This window comes from Haliotis rufescens, unplaced genomic scaffold (genome assembly GCF_023055435.1).
Source record: "Haliotis rufescens isolate VD_foot unplaced genomic scaffold, xgHalRufe1.0.p SCAF_6, whole genome shotgun sequence".
Lineage (NCBI taxonomy): Eukaryota > Metazoa > Mollusca > Gastropoda > Lepetellida > Haliotidae > Haliotis > Haliotis rufescens.
In genome coordinates this window covers 46,766,294-46,792,932 of record NW_025964334.1, presented here as the reverse complement: position 1 = coordinate 46,792,932, position 26,639 = coordinate 46,766,294, and the positions used below count along the sequence as shown (strand labels likewise).

At 41.2% G+C, this 26,639-nt stretch overlaps 1 protein-coding gene across 4 annotated transcripts; it reads right to left on the bottom strand.

Moving 5' to 3' along the window:
* Positions 1–167: 167 nt before the first annotated feature.
* LOC124142890 (SCY1-like protein 2) lies at positions 168–26,639 on the bottom strand. 4 transcript variants are annotated; one of them, XM_048385838.1, is made up of 19 exons: positions 26,555–26,639; positions 25,507–25,689; positions 24,100–24,257; positions 23,716–23,857; positions 22,545–22,694; positions 21,277–21,300; positions 18,673–18,888; positions 17,569–17,685; positions 16,166–16,291; positions 15,184–15,360; positions 14,582–14,602; positions 12,569–12,691; positions 10,304–10,417; positions 9,497–9,629; positions 8,693–8,811; positions 5,941–6,041; positions 5,616–5,697; positions 4,969–5,106; positions 168–3,035 (listed from the first exon to the last, which is right to left on the bottom strand). In XM_048385838.1, the coding sequence occupies exons 2-19, from the start codon at positions 25,657–25,659 to the stop codon at positions 2,250–2,252; spliced, it is 2,880 nt and encodes a 959-aa protein (XP_048241795.1). In that variant the 5' UTR covers positions 25,660–25,689; positions 26,555–26,639; the 3' UTR covers positions 168–2,249. The 4 variants fall into 4 exon arrangements, with proteins under 4 accessions (XP_048241795.1, XP_048241796.1, XP_046367540.2 ...); XM_048385839.1 differs by lacking the exon at positions 14,582–14,602; XM_046511584.2 differs by lacking the exon at positions 21,277–21,300.

The window sequence follows — 26,639 nt, the reverse complement described above, 5'->3', positions numbered from 1 at the left end:
CTTCAAACTAGTGAGTGAGTGAGTTGGGTTTAACGCCGCTTTTAACAGTATTCCAGTTATATCACGGCGTGTCAGCTTAATGTGGGAGGAAAGCCCGAAGTAATGCAGGTCTCAGACGTTTACCACTTCGGTGAAACCCGCGAGCACAGGTATGGTGCTGACAAACCTAGAAACATAATCGGGGCGAACCGGGATTCGAACCCACAACCATAGGTTTCTGGCGTGCCCAAGGGACGCAACTCTGCACAGCGAATCGCAGAGCCTTAGACGACTGGGCCACCTGTGCCCCCTGTCTTCAAACTAAATGCCATAAGTGGCACTGCTTGTTTAGTTTGTATGTATCATAATAATAACCCTCACAAATCTCTTAAATCAGAACAAATGTATACCTTGATGGATGAATGGTCTCAAGAATAGTCGTCTAATTGAATAATCTGATACTCTGTGGGGTGATATATGTACTGAAACCCAAATCAAACACATCACAGATATTACTGATAGGATACAGTAACTAATATATGACATATTACATTAAATAAGTCCATACAAATATTAACAAGGGACCCCACAGTCAGGCACACATTTCTAGTTAAGGTCTGTAAATAATGCCTTGAGATGATGTTTCTGTCATCATAAACATTGTTTGAAATTAACGAAGTCCATTTGTCCATAATAAAATTCAGAAAGGATAAGTTCTTGTGGACTACCACTTTCACCATTATTCAATCTTGTGACATGAAATGACATGCTTTGTACCTGTTCCATGGTAAAAGTTGTGTCTACCCTTTCAACTGCTTCCTCTGCGCTTTTGCATCCTATGATGTGACCCTGTACTTGAACATCCTCTACACCTCCAGGGCTCACATGTCGGTAAACCTACATTAACCTCTGTATCTATTCCCGGGGTTCCGCCAAGTTTTCATCAGCCAGTTGACATGCTACGCTACTCAGTCTAACAGTCCACTCAGAATGCAAGTCACAAACCAGCCTCAATGTTGGGTTGGCAATATCAAAAACATAAGAAATTCAACATAAAAATACTGACTGACATGTAAAAGAAAGCCCTAAAAAATCTTTTTGATGGAAATGAGGCGTTTTGGTTTCTAGGCAACACAAGTTACCTCCCTTACCCATTTCGTTTTTTCTTACATCAACATTTGGTTGATAAAATGTTCATGAAAATCAAGGGCAGGTAATTTGAGATCGCGATAATCACAGCAATGGATCCAGAGGTTAGTGGAGGTTTACCAAAATGCCAAGCCTGGAGATACAGAGGATGGTGCTTGAGGCCACATGCTCCTTTCATCAGTGGCATCTCAGACTTGTAACACAGTGAGATCAATGTCATGTGTACATAGTTCAAACAGACACACTCAAGTTTGGAAAATAAAGATAGGGAGGCGCTGAACCTTTTTCCAGGAGGATATTTCTACTTTACAGCAGCAGAACTCCAGGTATTCGGAATAGCTTAGTATGCATCTTTTAGAGAACAGTGTCCCATTTAATCCAAGATGGATCACTAGGACAACTTAAGGCCATACAGTGTTATCTACAGCACTGCTGCAGGGCCAGTGGGACTGAATGACAGTCAGTTGATGCTATCGGCAATATTCCTGCCATATCAGGGCAAACTGTAATCATGATAACTGGCATGTACTACAAGCATGAAGCACTGGGGCCTCTGCTCACCCAGAATCCACAAGACTTCAATACGTCATACATACAAACAGGAAGCTTCTATGACAATTCAGTTTGGAAGATTACTGTCCTGAGTAGGCAGAAGGATGTTTGATTGATGGATATACTCAGATCATAAAACTGTGGTACCTCCACTCAATCAGTAATGTAAGTACAAACATGAGCATTTTCCCAAACATATTGCACAAATAATCAGGCTAATACATGACCTCAACTATATTAACATAACATTATTGATGACTTGATGACTAGTGTCATTGCTGTGTCTTGAAGAGCATTTGCTACACATTCCCATATTGCTGCATCTTCAACAGTTTCACCCAACAACAACACATTAAGTACTCAGCTTGTCGGACAAGATTTACTTCAAGGGACATGTCTTGAGCAGGAGATAAAAACGATGTTCATAATTTGACTTTTTCACTTGTCCGACTGTAACACAATGTTTCAAAACCAACTGAAACACAGCTCCTTTTGTAGAGTCCTTTTGTTTGTTATGAGAATAAACCATGGTAACCATGGTAACATTTAAAAATGATAACATAAACAATTCAGCCGAAAATATCAGCTAAGTCATTCCCACTGGGTTTCACTTGACTGGATGTTTGGGGAGTCAGCATATTGGAATTTGACGTGGGCATGGATCCGGTACTCCCCACACCTCCAAAGTTCATCTGGTTCCCCATCTGTCCAAAACCTCCATTCATGTTCTGCTGGTATCCCATCATGCCTGGGTTTCCCATCATGCCCTGGTTCCCCATCACGCCCACATTACCCACCATCCCCATCCTCTGCCCACCCATCATGCCTTGCTGACCCGGCATCCCCACAGTTCTAGGTTGTGCCATTTCATTCATAGACTTCTTTGGTTGATTTGAACTGGGCAACAAGGAATCAAAAGCAGACATGTCCATTTTTTGTTTGTTCTGGCCACCAGTGTTCATGGAGCCCATTCCTCCAAACCCAGAACTATTGTTTGATCCAAAACTGGAACTGTTGTTCATTCCTCCGAAACTGCCCCCACTGTTCATCCCAGTGTAGCCCCCACTGCCTGTTGATGAAGAGCTGGACATTCCGTATGAGCGACTGGACATACCGCCTCCCATCACTGGACCTGACTGGCCTCCCATGGAGGACATGGGCTGAGATTTGGGCGTTGTACTGGACATGTTTCTGAGGTTCGTGTCCATCAAGGTAGAAGTCAGGTCTTTCACTTTGTCATTGGTCTTTGGTTTATTCTGTGTGTTGTGAGCAGAGAGCGGTCGCTGTCCTTTCAGCTTCTGCTCCTGTTCTTGTTGTCGAGCTAGCCTCTGTTTCTCCTCCAAGGACAATGACACCTGCAACATTGAGTGAGTGGGTGAGTGAATGTTGTCTAAGGCCACATTCCAGCTTTCACATCAGCCTGTGTATATAACCAAGCTTGGGTCAGACAAACTGGTGGTTGAAAGAATATGGAATAATCCACCCTGTCAGGATATGAGTGGGTTTGGTTTAACACTACTTTGAACAGTATTTCAGTACTATAATGGTATATCACTTGATGTGGGAGGAAAGCCTGAAGTGATGCAGGTCTTCGACGATTACCATTTTGGTGAAACCCACAAGCATGGGTATGGTGCTGACAAATGTAGAAACATAATAAGGGTAATCCAGGATCTTAACCCTTGATCGCAGGTTCCTGGCAAGACCAAGGGATGCAACTCTGCAACCTCTGATGACTGGGGCCCTCACGCCCCACATCAGGATATGACGACATGCCTTACAGTCAGTACATTTTGACACAAGAGGCTGTGACAAGAGTGGATGTTGTTTTACTTTGGAGTTGGCAATATTCCAGCAGCCTGAAAGTAAGTATGGGTAAGGCAACCTTTGGTTGACATCATGAGCAACAATGCCCACTGTCGGGGCACAGTGACACACCATCAACCACATTGTGAATACAAGACAACCAGTGGTTGACATCATGAGCAACAATGCCCACTGTCGTGGAACAGTGACACACCATCAACCACATTGTGAATACAAGACAACCAGTGGTTGACATCATGAGCAACAATGCCCACTGTCGGGGAACAGTGACACACCATCAACCACATTGTGAATACAAGACAACCAGTGGTTGACATCATGAGCAACAATGCCCACTGTCGGGGAACAGTGACACACCATCAACCACATTGTGAATACAAGACAACCAGTGGTTGACATCATGAGCAACAATGCCCACTGTCGGGGAACAGTGACACACCATCAACCACATTGTGAATACAAGACAACCAGTGGTTGACATCATGAGCAACAATGCCCACTGTCGGGGCACAGTGACACACCATCAACCACATTGTGAATACAAGACAACCAGTGGTTGACATCATGAGCAACAATGCCCACTGTTGGGGCACAGTGACACACCATCAACCACATTGTGAATACAAGACAACCAGTGGTTGACATCATGAGCAACAATGCCCACTGTTGGGGCACAGTGACACACCATCAACCACATTGTGAATACAAGACAACCAGTGGTTGACATCATGAGCAACAATGCCCACTGTCGGGGCACAGTGACACACCATCAACCACATTGTGAATACAAGACAACCAGTGGTTGACATCATGAGCAACAATGCCCACTGTTGGGGCACAGTGACACACCATCACCCACATTGTGAACACAAGACAACCAGTGGTTGACATCATGAGCAACAATGCCCACTGTCGGGGAACAGTGACACACCATCAACCACATTGTGAACACAAGACAACCAGTGGTTGACATCATGAGCAACAATGCCCACTGTTGGGGCACAGTGACACACCATCAACCACATTGTGAACACAAGACAACCAGTGGTTGACATCATGAGCAACAATGCCCACTGTCGGGGAACAGTGACACACCATCAACCACATTGTGAACACAAGACAACCAGTGGTTGACATCATGAGCAACATTGCTCACTGTTGGGGCACATTGACACACCATCAACCACATTGTGAACACAAGACAACCAGTGGTTGACATCATGAGCAACAATGCCCACTGTTGGGGCACATTGACACACCATCAACCACATTGTGAACACAAGACAACCAAACATTCATTACAGAACACAGCCATGTGGGTCTTGGGTCAAAGGTGTCACTTAGTATCAACAGACAAGGGCATTCTCATGCCTGTTTAAGGTTCACAGTGGATGAATCAGGTATGCTCCATATGTCTTTAAAACTGAAGATCTGTGATAATATTGTAATAGGATGTGTTACCTTAGCAGTGCCTGGTGGCTGGACAGAGGGCCTGGGTGTAGAGGGGGCGGCCACCGGCACAGGGCCCCCATTTGGCTCGGTCTGCTGGGAGGCACCCATCAAACCAGCAATCCCAAACCCTGACAGGAACTTGTCCATCTGTCGAACAGGCACACAACACAATCACTTGATGCTTTATACATTCTGATTTTACATAACATACCCGTATACATCTCCATGCAATTATTTAAAATAATAACATAAATGATTTTCAGGTTACTTGCAATACTAGATCAATCAAAGTTTAAAAAAGAATATAATCAAATTAGACCCCAAGTCTCTATAAAAGAGCTACAGCTGTATATATGTAACAGGGAGAAAAGACTTATAATAATATGTTTAATGTCTGCTAAATAAATATCAGAATGAGCTTCAATGTCTTAATGTTGGTAGGATTATTTGTTTGTTTACATAATCTTGTTTAAAATGATCAAGCATAAATCCAATTCTTATTTCATGCAGCAGAGACCCAGTACTGATTATCTGACTGAAGAGTTCAATCCATGAGGATATATTACATTCTTAAAAGACAAATCACCATGAACACTGTGTGTGCCTGTAAGCTCTGATAGACACACACAGTTCCCCTCGGTGACAAGAGATCTCACCATCGTCTGGTTCTTCTGCTGCCCAACATCAGGGATCAGGTTCTTGTCTGCCTGACTTGAGATCTTCGAGATCTCCAGAGTCCTGCAGTGAACAAAACACAACATAAACCATATAATAAAAAAACTTCACATATGGGCAGGTGCTGACGCAACAGTCCATTCCGTCTGATCACAATAACACGCAATCACACAATTCATAGAGCCTGACTACCCGTTCTTGTCAACTGTTACGACACGGTGAGATTACTGGGACAAGTTCCACACTGGGAAAGCCACAGGACTGTGACAAGTGATGAGGGGTGGTGGCAGTATCTGACCCACTTACTTCTGTTCCTGCTTCATCTGGTCCAGCTGCTCCAGCTTGGTGCGCTGCTCACTCTCGACCTTGCCGAACATTTCACGTACTGTGGCTACAAACGCATTGAACTGCAATCAGACAGAAGGTTGAAGAGGATAATCAGCATGACAGTGACATGATGACAAGATGGGAGTAGTGCTTTACAAAGTATAGATCCCTTTTGTACATTCTACATGAAAGTGCAAAGCCTTGTTTGTTGTTGAACGCTGCACTCAGCAAATTCCCCCTATATGACGGTGGCCTGTAAATAAATAAGTCTGGACCAGGGTACGATGACACGCACAGTCAAACAAGCAACCGAGATTGACCTTTTCGTCCAAAAAGGAGCCATTTATGACAAGCACCGGTTGCTGAGAACCAATTCTTACCCGGAATCCCCACAGATGATATCATATGCATAGCGATACGTCCCTGCTCATCAGATACGTCCCTGCTCATCAGATACCTCCCTGCTCATCAGATACGTCCCTGCTCATCAGATACCTCCCTGCTCATCAGATACCTCCCTGGTCACCGGATACCTCCCTGCTCATTGGATACCCCCCTGTTCATTGGATATCTCCTTGTTTATTGGATACCTCCCTGTTCATTAGATACCTCCCTGTTCATTGGATACCTCCCTGTTCATTGGATACCTCCCTGGTCATTGGATACCTCCCTGGTCATCGGATACCTCCCTGCTCAATGGATACCTCCCTGCTCATTGGATACCTCCCTGTTCATTGGATACCTCCCTGTTCATTGGATACCCCCCTGTTCATTGGATATCTCCTTGTTCATTGGATACCTCCCTGTTCATTGGATACCTCCCTGTTCATTGGATACCTCCCTGTTCATTGGATACCTCCCTGGTCATCGGATACCTCCCTGCTCAATGGATACCTCCCTTCTCATTGGATATCTCCCTGTTCATTGGATACCTCCCTGTTCATTGGATACCTCCCTGTTCATCAGATACCTCCCTGGTCATTGGATACCTCCCTGCTCATTGGATATCTCCTTGTTCATTGGATACTTCCCTGTTCATTGGATACTTTCCTGCTCATTGGATACCTCCCTGTTCATTTGATACCTCCTGTGTTCATTGGATACCTTCCTGCTCATTGGATACCTCCCTGTTCATTGGATATCTCCCCGTTCATTGGATACCCCCCTGTTCATTGGATACCTCCCTGTTCATTGGATGCCTCCCTGTTCATCAGATACCTCCCTTTTCATCGGATACCTTCCTGCTGCTTTGGATACCTCTATGTTCATTGTATACCTCCCTGTTCATTGGATACCTTCCTGCTCATTGGATACCTCCCTGTTCATTTGATACCTCCCTGTTCATTCAATACCTCCCTGTTCATTGGATCTTTGGATACCTCCCTGTTCATGAGATACCTCTCTGTTCATTCAATACCTCCCTGTTCATTGGATCTTTGGATACCTCCCTGTTCATTCAATACCTCCCTGTTCATTCAATACCTCCCTGTTCATTGGTTTTTTGGATACCTCCCTGTTCATTCAATACCTCCCTGTTCATTGGATCTTTGGATACCTCCCTGTTCATGGGATACCTCTCTGTTCATTCAATACCTCCCTGTTCATTGGATCTTTGGATACCTCCCTGTTCATTCAATACCTCCCTGTTCATTGGTTCTTTGGATACCTCCCTGTTCATTGGATACCTCCCTGTTCATTGGATCTTTGGATACCTCCCTGTTCATTGGATACCTCTCTGTTCATTCAATACCTCCCTGTTCATTGGATCTTTAGATACCTCCCTGTTCATTCAATACCTCCCTGTTTATTCAATACCTCCCTGTTCATTGGATCTTTGGATACCTCTCTGTTCATTCAATACCTTCCTGTTCATTGGATCTTTGGATACCTCCCTGTTCATTCAATACCTCCCTGTTCATTCAATACCTCCCTGTTCATTGGATCTTTGGATACCTCCCTGTTCATTCAATACCTCCCTGTTCATTGAATCGTTGGATACCTCCCTGTTCATTCAATACCTCCGTGTTCATTCAATACCCCCCTGTTCATTGGATCTTTGGATACCTCCCTGTTCATTGGATACCTCCCTGTTCATTCAATACCTCCCTGTTCATTGAATCTTTGGTTATCTCCCTGTTCATTGGATACCTCCTTGTTCATTCAATACCTGCCTGTTCATTCAATACCTCTCTGTTCATTCAATACCTCCCTGTTCATTGGATCTTTGGATACCTCCCTGTTCATTGGATACCTCTCTGTTCATTCAATACCTCCCTGTTCATTGGATCTTTGGATACCTCCCTGTTCATTCAATACCTCCCTGGTCATTGGATCTTTGGATATCTCCCTGTTCATTGGATACCTCTCTCTTCATTCAATACCTCCCTGTTCATTGGATACCTCCCTGTTCATTGGATACCTCCCTGTTCATTGGATACCTCCTGTGTTCATTCAATACCTCCCTGTTCATTGGATACCTCTCTGTTCATTCAATACCTCCCTGTTCATTGGATACCTCCCTGTTCATTGGATACCTCCCTGTTTATTGGATACCTCTCTGTTCATTCAATACCTCCCTGTTCATTGGATCTTTAGATATCTCCCTGATTATTGGATACCTCTCTGTTAATTGAATACCTCCTTGTTCATTGGATACCTCCCTGTTAATCATCCAAGCTGTAACAAAGCCTGCCTTGTAGGGACACCTATTCTCCTGCTGTGTTCCACTAACCTGGCTGAGGTTGAGGTTGTTATCAATACACAGGGGCACCAGGAAAGGGATCACTTTGTTGGCAAGCATGTCCTTGGTCATTCCCAGCTTGGCATGGCCCATGGTCACCTTGTATATACCTGCACCACCACACAGAATGGTAAATAAACAAGAATGTATTACCTTCTGTAACATCAAGATACTTGTTTCTGATTGGGTACAGAATGGGTCATTTGCTCTAATGTCCCCCACTGGCAGATAAGGTATAAACTTCATGTATCCATGATAAGATACAATGATATGATTATGCTATCACAAACCTGAAACCTATCAAATGCAGTTAAGTGAACTTTACCTAGAATATCTCATTGTGATACCAAGGTAAGTAATCTTGATGTGCTAAATGCATCTGCTAGCTGTCAAAACGTCCATGACATATTCACTATCACTGACAACATATACTGAACAAAAAAAGTTAGGGATCATGAAATATTTTTAGGATATTTTGTTGTAGTGAAGATTATGTTTCTTTAAATGGGTATGGTATACAAAAATATTTCATGATCCCTAATTTTCTTTGTTCAGTATATAATAAACCTTTGTGCTCTTCAGACACAGCAACTTATTTTAACCATGCTATTGGAACTCCAATACAAGAACATTCGAACTGTGTATGCCCAGTGGCAGTAGAAGGGTTTCAATCCTGTTAACAAATCTATAAAATAATGACCCCTCAAATTACCAGAGCAATTATTAGAGTATAATTTGATTGCACCCGGAGTACTACTGATGTCATATCAAGCCAACATGGCAGTGACCTCTCACCTAGTATGCTCATGAGGACCGCAGGTTCTCTGGAGGGTATCTGTGGGAGGAAAGGGAGGATCTCGTCCAGGACGTACCACCGGTCCATGTACTCCAGCAGCTTGCCCAGACACAGCAGGCAGTTCACACGGATCTGTACACACCAACCACACAGTCTCAGGGCCTTCAGTAGCATCACATACATTGACATAATATCACAGATGTTGACACTTTAACACTCCTGAGAACTCGGACTGTTGTACCACCATTCATTATCATATAAATAGATTGCAAGTGATTAGTATACCTCCATAACAAAGCAAATTGAAGTCAATTCTTAAATAAATGTTTCATATCCAGCAAGTGAGTTGGCTTAATGCTGCTCTGAACACAATTGCTATGTGTCAGCTTAGGGGCTGACCATTTAACATTCTAGGGGGTACCTGGGATTTTGTATCGTGGTTGGATATTTTTTCAGCTACAGCTGGAAAACCAGATATCTTTTTTATGAAAAACTATGAGTCTGAAATTTTTGTTGAGGAAAAACACCTTGCAACAATGTAATTTTTGGCGCAGGCAATTTCTTTTTTTCCATCAGTCCGAAGCATAATTATATTTTTCAAAATCCCCTCTCCCTTCCCCCCAAGAATATCAAATGGTTGGTCCCTTACAGAGAGGAAAATTCTCAAAACCGATATTTATTGTCACCCTTAATTATGGGTATTGTGCTGACAATCCAAGGATCATAATCAGGGTGAATCTGGGATTCCAATCCTCAAACAACAAAGGCACACAAGTGACTGTGCCCATGGTTTCATCCACACTCACTGTTAAGGTGCTGGTTGCCTGACAGAGTTTCTTTATCCTGGGGACTATTGCATTCTTCAGGGAGGAATATTCGATCATCTCAGCAAATGTAGGCACAATGTTCAGGCACAGCTCCTGCAAGCAACCAGAAACACTTGAAATACTTCTCAGCTGGTACACCCTGGCAGCGCTATACTGTCATTCTATCCTGGCACATTTTTCAGCAATTTATTCCATGTTGTCAGCAAAATAAATCTAAACCTGTTGGAGACAGTGGAATGAAACTACACTGATCCAAATGAGTTTAATAGAATAATACTTCAAACACGTCAAAAACTGACACATACCGTATTCAGAATTAGAATTATTAGAATATTATTTTGGTGAAAAAAGTGAAAGGATAAATTTCGTGGTTTATGCCATGTTATGCTGACAGCCTGAAATGTTTATATACGACAGATATATTTTTCCAGAATTTAATTTAGGGTGCATATAACACACGAGTGGGTATTATACGCGAATAATAAGTCTTGTGTACATTGATAAATCGGAAGGGGTGCTAATTGGGATTGTTCACTAGCCAATATATTAGCAAATATCGCCGTGGGCGCTTATTAGAGCGGGGCGCTTATTACGTTGAATACGGCATGTATATAATACCATACAAAGGCCTATACCTTCAGAATTCAGGGGTCTGTTCCATAAAGCTGTCATAGCGCTTAGGTTATCATAACTCCCATACTTTAACATAGACTTACGACTGTCATTGAGCTATGATCACCATGTGGAACAATAACGTCACAATACCCTATGGCATAATTTGTGGAATTTTGTTGCAAGATACACCGGTGAAACAATGCTATGTGACGTCAGCCTAGCAACAGGGTTGCTGGGGTCATCGAGCGTGCATAAGCTCCTCTCTGTGTTCTGTCATCTCTACATGCAATAAGCCGAGGGATGTTGGGAGTTCTCACCACTTGTTAGTGTTTGTTTGCTTGTTTGTTGTTTAATGTCGCACTCAGCAATATTCCAGCTATATGACGGCGGTCTGTAAACAATCGAGTCTGGACTAGGCAATCCAGTGATTGACCTCATGAACATCGATCCACGCAAATTAGGATCGATGACATGCATCAACCATTAGTCGCCTCTTATGACAAGCATAGTTGTCTTTTATGGCAAGCATGGGTTGCTGAAGACCTATTCTTCCCTGGATCTTCACAGGTCAATACTTGTCAGTGAAACTTGTTCCCTCAGTACATAAGCACACGCTTTGGTATTACACAATGTGCAATACGTTACAATATGTAATTCAGCTGTATGTTTATTAAATGAGTGATCTCTTCACAGGCAAGTAATTAATCAAGTTTCAAAGATTTGACGAATTATCAGAACATAATGTACTAAAGTAGCAGACTCTTAATGAGGGGAATACGGTGTGATGTTGACTGTGTGTGGCTGTGTGCCTAGAGCCAACTGGTGACCATATTCATGGACAAGCAACAACATCTTACCGCCATGTTTATCATTTACAATTTGACAACATTTACATCAAACTGAGATTTTGTCATATTTAATTTATATATATTTATATACCGCAGGTTACCAGGTACAGTATCTGCTTAAATGCGGTTTTATGTGTTCCCCGACTAGTGGATTTGTTTGCATTCCAGTATTACCATTATCAACTCCCTGGGGAGTATACAACCCAAGCTGACTAGGGGTGCTAGGTTTTACATCCACCTCACATATCGGGTACCCATTCCCTGCTGGGGAAAGAGGGGCACATTAGAACTAAGACACCACAAGTACACTAAGTATGTACTGTACACTAGGGGTAGTGACAACACTGTTAACACCTGTAAACATTGTTGGTCTCAAGGCTGAATAACACCCCAGTCACTAGCCGGATACGACCTCAGTACACTAGGGGTAGTGACAACACTGTAAAGACCTGTAAACATTGTTGGTCTCAAGGCTGAATAACACCCCGGTCACTCGCGGGATTTGACCAGTCACTAGCGGGATACGACCTAAGCACACTAGGGATAGTGACAACACTGTAAACACCTGTAAACATTGTTGGTCTCAAGGCTGAATAACACCCCGGTCACTAGCGGGATACGACCTCAGCACCTGGCACTTGCTAGCCAGGTGCTTTTGACCGCTTGCCCACTCCACCCCATATGCCAAGGTTTTATTTGTTGGTATGTTGCCGGGTGAGCTCCACACAATGATCTGATTACGTTTTGTCTTATGAATTTAGGGGGCCTGTCTGCTGGTCACCTGTATCTGTGGGTTGTCCACCTCTAGCGCCCGGTATATCATGGGCAGGATGTGAGTCTTGATGTCTTGTTGGGGTGTCTTGCCAAGGAGCAGGTTCATGTTTTGAAGAAATATCAGCGAGACCTACAACAAGGAAAACACACGTCACACAACCACACTCAGCACACATGGATCCCAACATGGATCCTCGGATCAACACATTTCATTCCCCTCACTAACAGATCAGGACCAAGCCAGTACAAATATTGAGAAACTTGCTGGCTCTAAGAATTCAAATGCCATGTAAGGCCACACTATTTAAACTTTGCTTCATGGATTTATTCCAGTTTTTCCACACAAGGTTGGTCGAAAAAAAAATACACAGCTATGTCAATTATTTATTTAATTGTGTTTGTTTGTTTGTTTGTTTGTTTGTTTACTTACTTACTTATATATTTGAAAATCATTCTAACGTGGAGTTAAAACTGCAGCTGACTTTTGGAATCACCTATGGTAATGTAGACATGGAATTTATATATAACATTTTTTATTAAGGGTCAACATTACTAGCAGGATACTTATATGTCTAACTATGTCTTTTTTTAATGCTTTTCAGTAGGGGCAGCGGGCCTGTGAATCGAAAAATAAAAAATGTGTGCCTAAGCTGCAAATGAATATCACTCACAATCTGATATTTACCAACAAGACATGATGAGGCCATAATAAATAGATGGATTTTCATCCCTGAACATCATTCTATTGTCCATAATTAACATTTTGGGAAATAGGGGAGATTTGTTTAGGGCTGTATCATATGATCTGAATAATTTATGTTACATTTTCATGCCTTCCCCCAAATACATCTACAGGTAACAGTTTTCCATGACCCCACCCTCCCTATAATATATGATCAGTCCCTAATTAATGTTCAGTGTTCAAGTATAGTTGTGATATGCTTTGGCGAGCCCCCCTCTTTCGCTATCATTTTTTCATACCCATAAAATGTTGAAGTAAAATGCCGGCAGTGGGCATAGCAGCAACAGCCTAAAAGCTAAACAGTCAATACATACAAAACTAGCTGAGGGAAAATAAACTCATTCAAATCAAACTATTTAAATCAAAACATACCAGAGAACAGCACAACGTGATTGGTAACAAAAGCAGTCTTCTAAATATGCTAAACACTGTGGTGTATTTGTGTATGTATGTTGTTATGACTCAATGCTTGTGGACAACATGTTAATCCTTGCACAGAAGAGACATCAGTACTGTAGGGGTCTGAAAGGGGTGATCACAGGGCGCAATTTACAGAAACTGATCAAATGGCTTTCCAATCTGAAGATCCTCGAGCATTGCCGTCCCTGAGAAATACTAGCTTTGAATGTTAATTTGTTTTTATCGAAGCCTCAATATCCTACATAAAGGTCCAGATCTTGTAACTACACAAAATAATTAAATCTGAGCGGTTTGATTCTATAAATGAAAAATTTAAAGTTATCCTTTGGCATTTAAATCAAACCATTAATTAAAACCAAACTGGCTTTAAGAAATCTCTAAAATGCTAAACTGGACGTTGCTCCAGTAATCACAATGACAAACCAGGGCAATGTTAGTACAACAAAACACAAGGCCTGTTATCAGTGCTTGATAAGTGAGCAAACATGGCTCTGTAAGTGTGTGAGTGTGTGAGTGTAAACGGTGTGGTCAGCCCTATTCCAGCATGTCACGGCTGGAAACAGCTGACCAGGGACCGTATTGGGGCAGAACCTGGGTCTCCACACTGCACTGTAGCACCACTGGGCCAGCCATGTCCCAGGGGACAGCAGAACTCGGCACAAAGTCCATTACAGTTAACATGGTTAATATCAGAAATATAGAGACAATTATTAATACATTTAGGACAAGGACACACACTTCTGACATGATCAAATTCAGCACACGTTATTTGAGTGGGAAGCAACTACATCTACATGTCTAGCTGGACACAAGGTTAGTTGAACATGTTAAGCAGTGAAGATGTGAAAGCAAGTTCACCGTGTATGTTGACTGTGGTCTCTATAAAACAAAAGTAATAAGAAAAGCTAATTATCCAAACTCATCAAACAGACCATGCTCAGAACAGAAAGAAAATCATGGAACATAATATGCCAAGGAATAACTACCAAATAATATTCAGCTTTAAAGAGTACAGTCATGAAATGAAATGCTGTTAGGACTGTCATTGATTGAATTCTGTGAAGTTAATATCCTAAAATATCTATATCATGTATATCTTGATTAATGATATGACTAGGGACACATTTCAAAGTACATTTGTGTACAACAGATTTTAGTCTTTGGAGATGCTAAGGACTTATTTATACCATATATAGACTACATCATCATCCATGCTCATCATGCGCCTAAAACATATGTTAGAACTTCCATCAATATCACCATTGAAAATATTCAAAATATTATTCCATGACAGCCCCATCATATGCAATGATAAGAACAACACAGCTTCAAAATGAGTTGCTGTAAATGCTATGCACATAATTATCGATACTGTGTGACACAGATGCATGATACTCATCATAGTCATACTGTAATACTGTAATGCTGTAATACTGTAATACTGTAATGTGAGGCTCTACCTGAACTGGGTCGTGTATCTTGAAGAGCGGGATGAGTTCTGGAAGAATGAGGTTGACGTATTCCCGGTCGGTGGACTGTTCAGCAACAAGGAGGATTGTGGGGAGGACGAAGGGGACCATGTCTGGGTTAACACACTCCTTGTACAACGCCGGCAGGATCCGCTGCTGATTCACACGCTGAAACACACACAGATAACTCCTGTACGTTCAATCATGGTAGGAGGCGAGAGGTTAACTTTGTTATCAGCCAATCAGCCCCAGGCTTCCAAACACGAGGTACTAGCGAGCAAAACATTCAGAGCAGCCTATCTGACTTCAGCATCTCTAAAATGAACACAAATTGTCAGTTCCAAGTGGAAATGATAAAGGACACACTATCATAGTGTTGTGCATATTTTAGACGTTCTGTGTATTTTTTTCTTTTGCAAAGATCAACATTACCAAACCATCAAAGAAATGAAGCTGGATCCTATTAGAAAGGTATTTTCTGATTGGTTCAAGAACACACATCCTTCATCTAGATTTGGCCAAAGTTTACTCAGAGTTCACCCAACATGACCTTCAATGGAGGTTACTGTATCGTAGTAAAAATCTGATTGTAATGAGACTTGTGTGAACCACTCCCTTCGTCAAGAGCACGGTGTAACTATCCTATAATAATATGTTGGCTCTTAAGACAAGCATGGGATACTATGCCACTATTGAGCCCTGGAATCTCACAGGGGTATCACTCAGGAAAGGTTGTTTGCTGTTTAATACCACCCTAAGCAATATTGGGGTTATGTAACAGTTACCTGCAAATAACAAAGTACGGACCAGAGAATACAGTAAGAGGTATTCTGACCACACCATCCATTATGTTACCTTATACATCACACCACGGTCTGACCTTGAAAGGGTCGAACCACACGGGGAAGAAGCTAAGTGACATGTAAACAGTGAAGAATATTGAAGTAACTCAAACAGTAATAACATGTCCCACCTTTGGCAGTTTGCCAGCTATTTTGGGGAGCCCCTTGAAGAACTGGGACTTTTGTAGATTGTCTCTCTGGAACAACGTGTCCATGTACTGGAGGGTCATTGTCCCCACATCCTCAAAGAAGGACACCTGAATGAATGAAGATTTATAACTTCACATCAGCAAGTTAAAGGACACCTGAATGAATGAAGATTTATAACTTCACATCAGCAAGTTAAAGGACACCTGAAGCAACACCCAAAACACACATCACAATTCCATGACAACTACAAAACACTGAAGAACTTTACTTATTATTTACAGAAGGAGAAGATGTGTTGCTGTAGATAGTAATAACATGGCCATCATTCCATTGGCCTTTATTGTTTGTTTGCTGAATGCCACACTCAGCAATATTCCAACCATATGATGGCAACCTGCAATAATTGAGTCTAGACCAGAGTGAGTGAGTGAGTGAGTATGGTTTTACGCCACTTTTAGCAATATTCCAGCAATATCACGGCGGGGGACACCAGAAATGGGCTTCACACATTGTACCCATGTCGGGAATCGAACCCGGGTCTTTGGCGTGACGAGCGAACGCTTTAACCACTAGGCTACCCGATCGCCCCCAGTCTAGACCAGAGAATCCAGAGACTGATATCGTGAGCAACGATCTAGGCGAGCTGAGTACGATGACACGTAATCAACCAAGTGACTGAGCCTGACGACCCGATCTATAAGTCGCCTCTTATGACAAGAATAGATTGCTGCGGACAGTTCTAACCAAGGATCTCCATGGAATTGCCATTCATTAAGTAAGGTTTTGACATTGTGTCTGAGAGGAATTAAAATTTGTACAAACTAGATTGCGTAGATTATGATGACTGTGATTTGGTCTCACAAAATGCCATTTATCCATTGACAGGTTAGTGAATTGTGTTATATCATAGTACGACTTAGACACAGCAGCTAGTCTGTCAGCCCAAGACATGTGACAATCCAGGAACTAGCTGTTTTCCCCAAAATCTAATTGTTTGACCACTAACCCCAAATGAGGCTGTGGACCAGCTGGTGTCTATTCCTGACATTGTGTCATCCTAATGAGAGAAATCTTGGAGACACATGTTGTAAAGTCTAACGGTTGTTGATGAAACCATGAGATATTGTGCTGACAGACCAAGGACCATTATCAGGTCAAACACAATAATAAAAAAAATAATTTTAAAATAATAATAATCAGGTCAAACCCACCATCCAAGGTCTAGGACAAAGGCTCTGTTTAGAGCAGCCATCCACCTATATTTCAGGTCAAACTTGGGTCAACCAGTTTGACTGTCACCCAGAAAGATGCTCAGTAGTGAGCCAATATGTACGTAACATCATGTATGGAAAATATCAATGTTGAAACTGAATGATGTTCTGACTTTTGACAACTGTGCAGGGTCCGGTCTGACGGTGGGCTCAATATTCAGCAACAGTTTGACGTAGTCCCTCAGTTCATCAGGGATGCTGCCCAGTAGGGTGGAGCGGAAGTGTCGCAGCTGGAAGACAGGAGCAGCATCAGTAACAACATCAGACTAGGGACTTCTACACTGGCAGATATCCTACATCCATCACCACGCAGTGTTTGGAATTGAGATTTTGATCCTGCAGTATTTGAAACAAGGGAGCCCCTAAACTTTAAGCCTATGGTGAGGACTCCTTGACTGTCAAGCTTAATTTCAGGCACTGATCATGCTTGTTACAATGTAAACATTCAACATAAAAACAGACTTAATCCAACTGAAAGTTCACTCTAACCTATGTGAACAAGATGTATCATGATATGCCTATCTCAAGTATCGATCACTCACGATACCTGAATCACAATGTGGTATGTATCAAAATACTGAATTTGTGCTTTTGGGGATTAAAATGTCCATGTTCCACATGGTCCAGCTGATATATGGTTGTGCTTTCAATCAGTTTCTGTTTAACTTGCATGACTATTAAATCTAGTCTCCTTCTAACAGCATGATTCAATCTGTTTCACTAGTTTTTGTTCATGACAGGTAGTAAGGTAACAACAGCCTGAATAGCTAGCAATTATGTTCTGAAAATCAGTTTAGAATTCAATAAAGAGATGCAGTGACATCCCTCTATATACTACTGAGAGCAGTACAACCATGAAATAACACTATGCCCAACAGTGTTTCGCCCCATTGTGTCTATATTATTAGTGTCATCATTAACTGTTACATAGCAGCACTGTTATAACAGACAAGTGAGTGAAAGTTGTTTAATGTCAGCAATATTCCAGGAATATCTCATCATCCTGTGTATAATTGAGTCTGGGTCAGGAAAACGACTGGTTGACAGCTTAAGCACACTATCATGTATCATGTATCATGGTACAGTGGCACACACTGTCACCTCCTGACCATCACTTAATGATGTCTCACAGAGCAGGCACTGGGTGCAGGGAGCTACTCTGATCCAGAATTCAGCACATATGCTTATGACATAAACATGATAAAAGATGTACCAACCTCTTCTGCATTCTTCTTGAATGTGGACAGTTGAGTCCTGCACTCAAACAGGGGTTTGCCATTGTTGAAGAGGGCAAATATGAGCACCCCTATAGAGTACATGTCGCTGGCGAGACTGCACATCATTGTGAGGGCGTACTCTGGGGCAAGGTAGTCCAGGTGAGGCTGGCAGCATGGGGGGATGTCCGAGTCCCACTCCTTGAACGCAAACATCGGCTACAACACAGGAACAGGTTCAGTAAGTTTGTTTGTTTGTTGTTTTACGCCGCACTTGGTCAAATCTTGGATTTAAAAAAACCCACAACCTTTGGATCTTGGTACGGCTTATCGATGCAACTCTGTACAGTAAATTTTGAAAGTCAAGAATAAAAAATCTGCTATTAAATCATGATATAATTATGTTGTTTTATTGTTTCCATACTTTGTTTTGTTTGTTGTTGTTTACCCCTTCACTCTGCAATATTTCAGTAAATGATGGCAGCCTGTAAATAATCAAATTTGGACCTGACAAACAAGAGATTGATATTATGAGCATCAATTCACTAGTCTGACCCACCAATCCATGTAGTTCCCTCTGCGACAAGCATGGGTTGCAAGGGACTAATTCCATCCAAGACTCCCCACAGGGGTATCATAAAAATACAACTTCCCTATTTTCAACTTCCCTATTTTCAACTTCCCTATTTCAACATAGAGAGCATGCAGTCTGGAAATAACCTAGTCTGAGACACAGGCAAACTAGTGGTTGATAGCATCAACAACACTTCATGTTGTCAGGGCATGATGATACACAATTAGTAAGGCCACACATTCGGTCCGCGACATTAGGCACTTGCCTGTACCTGAAGTCTAGTAAGCTTCATTGTGTCTAGTATTTTCTAGGGTTGGGAATTGGACCAAAAAGTGTATTGCGATATATTGCAATATTTCAAAAACATAATCAAGGGAAGTAACTCTAGTTCCAAGTTGTCAGCAACGTTCGTTCCCGTTGATTTCCGATTGTAAAATACGTATTTTTATCAGGTGGTGTTTGAATAATGAGGGAAAAACCCGATACGCCAAAAACATATCGCGATACGTATCATGATGAATTTGTATTGCAATATATCGGTATACCGATAAAACCGCACATCCCTAGTATTTTCCCTTAATATATATATGAACACAACGCCGAGTTTGGGCCAGTAGACTCATTAAAATCAGATCTTAGTTCTCCCTACAGCTAAACAAAGATCTGAGGACATCCCAATATGTCACATCAGACCAGACTTTTGCAAATTTCGACCGACATGTGGAATGACTGACAAGAAGTTAACATCAGCCAATCAGAAGGCAGTTGTCTTGTGCTTTACTGTTTACACTAGTTTCCAACTTGGTGATGGCGCTTCAAATCATAATTTGACAAATTCTTGATTAAAAATTGGGAGAACATTCTGCAATGGCTAATAGATGTAGTATCTTGTACTGATTCAGTCGTAAAGCTTGTGACTGTTGTTAAATGTTTCGAGGTTGAATGATTAGAAAACACATTCCCACTGTAATTTCCTGATCTGGTAAGCAACGCTCTGACTGGTTGGATGAAAGATTCCTATGTGACCCATAATGGGGTGTCCTCAAGATCCTTGTTTAGTGGTAGCAAGAATCTGATTCTAATGAGATTGGTTTGGGACAGACGGCACATCGTCCACTCAATCCCCACTTCACCCATCCTCATGGATTAATTGATTGATTGATTATGGCTTTAAGCTGCTTTTAGCAATATTCCAGCAATATCACGGCGGGGTACGCTAGGAATAGCAATCCTAATGGAGAAATGCATGCATCCCAACCATCACCAGTCTTCTCAGCCCAATAGAAGTAAATGTTTTTCATCAGCCAGATCATAAAGACACGAAATGAAAAGAAGATATCAAATGCATATGCAGTAAACACAGACTGGAAACATAAATGTTTCTTTTGGTGATTTTCAGCAACATTACACACTTTCACTATTAACGGCCTAGCTACATATATAACTCCTAGTTGTTTAACATGTCCACTTTAGCTGCACTGAAGGTGAATACACGGTACACATGTACTCCAGATCATTCAAACTTAGCGCCCTAGTTTCAAACCCTGGGTCAATGTAATGTGTGAGTTCATTAGAGTATGAACCTTCATAGAATGATGGCCAAACTGTATGAATGTCGTTTTGTTCACTAGGATAAGTCAAAGCAAGTATATTCGTGGACAGCCATGCAGTCAAACTTTTCCCAATGAATGCAAAAGAGTTTAAGAGTAAAGGAGTAAAGGATCAAAATCAAAATAGCCAGAAAGAATGCTTCTGTATCTATTTGTGCTGGGGAATTAGCAGGGGATGAAATATGGACAACCATCAAACTTTGTTATTCATGAGCTAATTTGAACGTCAGTTTTGCGGTCATGTGACATCCATTGGAAAAGTTGTATATTGTGTACACTTTAGACTACAAAAACATAAATATTTGATGAATATGAAGACACCTTGACCAAAAATAGAATTCAATAAATTTATGAAACATCATGCACTAAATAGCCCTGAAGTCAGACAAAACAACTGCCTCAAAACATATTGATATTCCTTACCACAAAGGAACCAGCTTTAATGAGCTGAAAGAGGCAAGGAGTAAGTGTAACAACAACACGACAAGGCAAGCAGTTGCTCAGTTCACATTCATTCTAATTCCTTCATTCTAATGCATAGTTATGAAGTTAGTAACAGTAGGTTGTTACATTTTATTTTACTTGGGTTACAGATCTGCCGACCATAAAATAGAAAATTGGGAAGGGGGGAATAGAATCAGTATTGCCATTAAGAAATGGTGCTGTCAGCAGTAAAAATCGTTCCTAGAAATAAACAGATTCTCAAAATACTTTGCATCTGCCAAATTTTGTAAAAGCAAAACAATACAGAAATTCAAAACTCATGGCCTCATTCTGCAAACAACTATCAAAAATGTGTACTTCCTCTAGTATCAAGTATTACTGAAATAACAGATTACCCAGTATCCATTATAATGCAGAAAGAAAATAAAACTGTTCATATTTATTATTTTTTTCATAATTTGTGTAACTTGGGCTTGGCAGATCCATAAATAAAGGAAGCCTGACTGTTACATATGTCTTGGACCAACTACCAACTTCAGTACTAAATCAAACAGCGGTGACAGAGATGACTAGATGTTCGTACCAACTATTACATATGTCTTGGACCAGCTACCAACTTCAGTACAGAATCAAACAGCGGTGACAGAGTTGACCAGATGTTCGTACCGACTGTTACGTTTGTCTTGGACCAACTACCAACTTCAGTACTAAATCAAACAGCGGTGACAGAGATGACTAGATGTTCGTACAGACTGTTACGTATGTCTTGGATCTACAACCAACTTCAGTACTGAATCAAACAGCGGTGACAGAGTTGACCAGATGTTCGTACCGACTGTTACATATGTCTTGGACCAGCTACCAACTTCAGTACTGAATCAAACAGCGGTGACAGAGATGACTAGATGTTCGTACCGACTGTTACGTATGTCTTGGACTAACTACCAACTTCAGTACTGAATCAAACAGCGGTGACAGAGATGACTAGATGTTCGTACCGACTGTTACGTATGTCTTGGACTAACTACCAACTTCAGTACTGAATCAAACAGCGGTGACAGAGATGACTAGATGTTCGTACCGACTGTTACGTATGTCTTGGACTAACTACCAACTTCAGTACTGAATCAAACAGCGGTGACAGAGATGACTAGATGTTCGTACCGACTGTTACGTATGTCTTGGACTAACTACCAACTTCAGTACTGAATCAAACAGCGGTGACAGAGTTGACCAGATGTTCATACCGACTGATCTGTTGTGTTGGTGTTGAGAACACAGAAGTCGAAGCCCGCCAGCTTCCATGTCCCATTCTTGTTGAGGATGATGGACTCAGGGCAGATGTTGTGGTGCAGGATCTTTGCATCATTGTGCAGGAACGTTAAGCCTTCAATCATCTGGAACCAGAGTCACAACAATCACAACAACGTAAAGCAGGGACAAGTCCAAACTTACAACCCAGGTACTCAATCTCCTATTACCTGACCCTACTCTAGTTGGATACATAATGTCCAACTGGGAATTGTTTTACCAGAGACATGGCAAATGCTTTTCACTTACACATATAAAATGATTAGATCATGCTTACACTGAAGTGGACTGAAGCTTTATCTTTACTCAAACGTATAAAAGTCAGAAACAATGTATCAGGACCCATCCGACCCAAGTACCCGAGTTACCCATCCCAGCCCTACAACAATGGCTGTCTATCTTATTCTGTAAGTCCCATTATCAGTATAACAGCAACATCACAGCCAGGTAGATTCATTTTGTGTTCTAGTGGTATGTGACTGTGCAGAAGGCTTGATGATTTAACAATTCATCTGTGCATGCTACACGTCACCATGGCCCTTTACAACAATTGTCAATAATCATCATTAATATGGTAAGAATTTAACACTGGCCCACTAGCCCGGGGCTAGTACAAATTCCTGTGGGCTAGTACAAATTGCCCCATTGTCTTAACATTACAAGAGCATTTTATCTTTACCTGGGCTAGTGAAGCTTTTGAGTTTAGTTCTAACCCTGATTTACATGATAAAAATTCTTAGATTTCCCTTTAGTTGGGCTAAACCATTTCAAAATGTTTTCATTATGGCAAAATCATCAATAATTTTACAAACAGAATGTTTTATAACACACACAAGAGAAAAAGCAGTTTTTTTAGCAATGCTATTTAAAAAGTGATAAGGTTATTCTATTACCGTGATTACAGGAGGGTAGGTAATATTACAACAGAACATGAATGAGATGATCAACATAATGCCACTTTTAAACCTTAATGCCTTTACCACTGCAGTCCACAGTTCAAATGAAATGGATGCTTTTGTTGCCTGTGGAATGCCTACTGTCCCAAAATATGGCGTTCACAACAAGTTTGCTTAACAGTAGACTGTTATTAGTCCTAGATGCCCTCACCTGCAGCAAGCCATGTCTGACCTCCACATCATACAGCTCATACTCCTGGAGCTCCTTAGGAACTGTTGTCATGTTGTCATGGTTACCCAATACATTAGCCAAACTGCCGAACACTGGCTCTGTGGCGAACGCAAGTGTTTCCCTGTGAATATGTTGGTACATAAATTAGTCATACATCAAACAAAAGGTTATCAGCTGGTAATAAATAATGTGGGTTAATGAGATATTGAAGATGTTATAATATGCTTAAGCCATATTGTAGCGAAATTACGGTGGCCTACAAATAATCAAACCAAGGACAGTGATTGGCTTCATGAGCTATGAATGATTCATCTCGTAGTAAAAGATCTACTTGTATTATTCAGATGAAGTTCCTGTATCTACCTGGACTCTTCAAGTGGTTCCATTACAGACAAGACTTTGGGGTGACGGAGTTTAGTTAGCTGCTGCACCCCCTTCCTCAATGAGTCCAGTATCATCTCTCGGTCGCGTCGGGAATACCGCTCCAGGCAACGCTTCTCAAACACGAAGATGGAGGATTCCTGGCACAGAGAACACAATATACTCAAATAAGACTCAAACAACGGAACAGAATCATGTCAGTCTGAAAACTGTTTGTTCTTTCTCAACACTTTCTGTCCAGTTGTAAACGATATTCAGTAAATAATATTTAAACTTATAAAGTATTTCCAGGACTACTTCTTGCCCTTTATCAGGTGAACTCAGATAACCTTCTGTTTGATTAAGTCAATGTCAGACTTGAATGTGTATTTTCTGATTCCAATAATATATTGCGATACTTGAGTGATGATACGATAGGCATCAGGATACTTAATCTGTGATGTGTTCGCATGAAATTCTTCGTATATATTGCCACATGAGGAAGACATATCATGCCCTTACCAGGTAGTGCAGAGCATACCATCACCATGATAACTGACAAATGTTTACAATGCCCTGTAATACTAAGTTTTGTCGCAATATGCAGAAGCAAACATATGCATCAATTTCACTAAAGTGAGGCTGAAGGGGTCGTTGTCGGCACAGGTACTACAGAAACGTACCTAAGGTAATTTCTGTATACAGAAATGTACCCTAGCCAAAATCAAAACACAGAAACGTACCCTAGGATGAGTCTATTCCGCCGAAGGGCGCAATGTGCATAACTGGTGTTCTTTTGGTTTTTGTCACTTCCTGTATGCCAAACCGCAGTTAAATTCAACATGGCAGTACTTATGAGATGCATTCCAGCATATCATATAGGAAACGATCATACACAGTGACGTGCGTACATTTATCTTATATTCAGCGTTGCGCGTATGCACTCGTAATCAGGCAACCGGAACTACAACATGAACCGTTAGGGTACCAGGTATGCTTCTGTATTCTAATTTTGGTTAGGGTACATTTTCTGTATATTCGGTTAAAGTGAGTGATTGAGTTTGCATAATTGCTGATTTGAACAGAATGTCAGTTATATTGCAGCGTCTCTCCATCTTCCCGTGGCAAGGGAGTTCATTGACTTTATACCGGTAAGTTCAGTTTCCACCCTTGCCATACAGTGTTATTGTATGATAAACAACTCCCACTCATCATTTATTTCTTAGATACAATGCTCAGTTGATCAGCATGATCAGTAGAGCCAATCCAAATGATCCATAATATTCCAAACATACAGACAATACAATCTGGAATCTCATTATTATTGGCAAATATCTTATTACCCTGACAAAAAAAAAAAAACATTTCTGGAACAAAGGGTTTCTGCAACACAGAGTAATTCTGCATTACCTGTTTGGTAGTTTTCTTCATTCCTCCATGTATTTTCCACAACATCCCTGGGCCTCCACTGGCTATTTGGTTGTACAAGTCAAAATCTCGGGATAGTGGGTTGCCAGGCAAAGCATTGCTCACGGCACTCTTCAATCTGTTAAACATGTCCATCACGTCCTTCTTCTCCTAGTCAGTTAGTGTCTTGAAAACAAAATAAAATGGCTTCATCATCAAAGACATTTGATCACAATCATGATAGTTATATTTCTCAACAGAAAACAAATAGAGAATATTTCTCATGGAAAATCTTATATGGGTTGGGGCATCAGGCAGCTAGTCTTTAATAGCTAAATTAGATTACCATGTTCACCCTTTCTCCTGTCGGTAAAACTACTGAATTCCCTAAAGCCAAATATATCCAAACATCCATAATTGGCTGGGAAAATAGCTGAAGATCCTTAAATATATAATGTATCCCTGATACACATAGTAGGCCCATATGAGCACTGGGAATGGTTATGTATCAAATTAATAGTACTGAATTGTTTTCTTTAGGTTATACTGGCAACTGTTATGAAAGACAATATGATTAAAGAGCAGAGTCATTGATAATATTCACAGTACCTGGTCATACGTTTTTTCCCAAATTAGTTTCAGTTATATGAGATAATATAATCCAATAGTGGTCATGGGGATGAATGATACAGACGTAAGCTGCCTTGTCTACATACGATACTTGAGCACTGTTTACCTGCAGATCTATTCAATCCCTGTTCAAACTCAAAGAAATCAATAACAGAATAGATGTCACGTCTGCTGTTTTCAAATAACAACACTGGTATCAAGATCGACTTTGCCAAAGACATGTCACGTTAAACGACAGCTGTCACTGTGGAAAAGACGCAAATTACATCTTCTACTTAGAGAACTAAAGCCAGTCTAGTATCGGGGTAGTTTCTGGGTAATCGTGTTTTCGCCACTGCCCACAGACTATGAAACAGGCAATCAGCACAACATCAACAAATGGTATTTCTGCTAATATAGGAAATAATAAATCTATGTTTACCACAAATAAACCAAATACAACCGGTAATCGGCTGTCAAAACGCCCTGCCGACTTCGTGTAAGGAGCTGAGAGCCATATCTGTGAC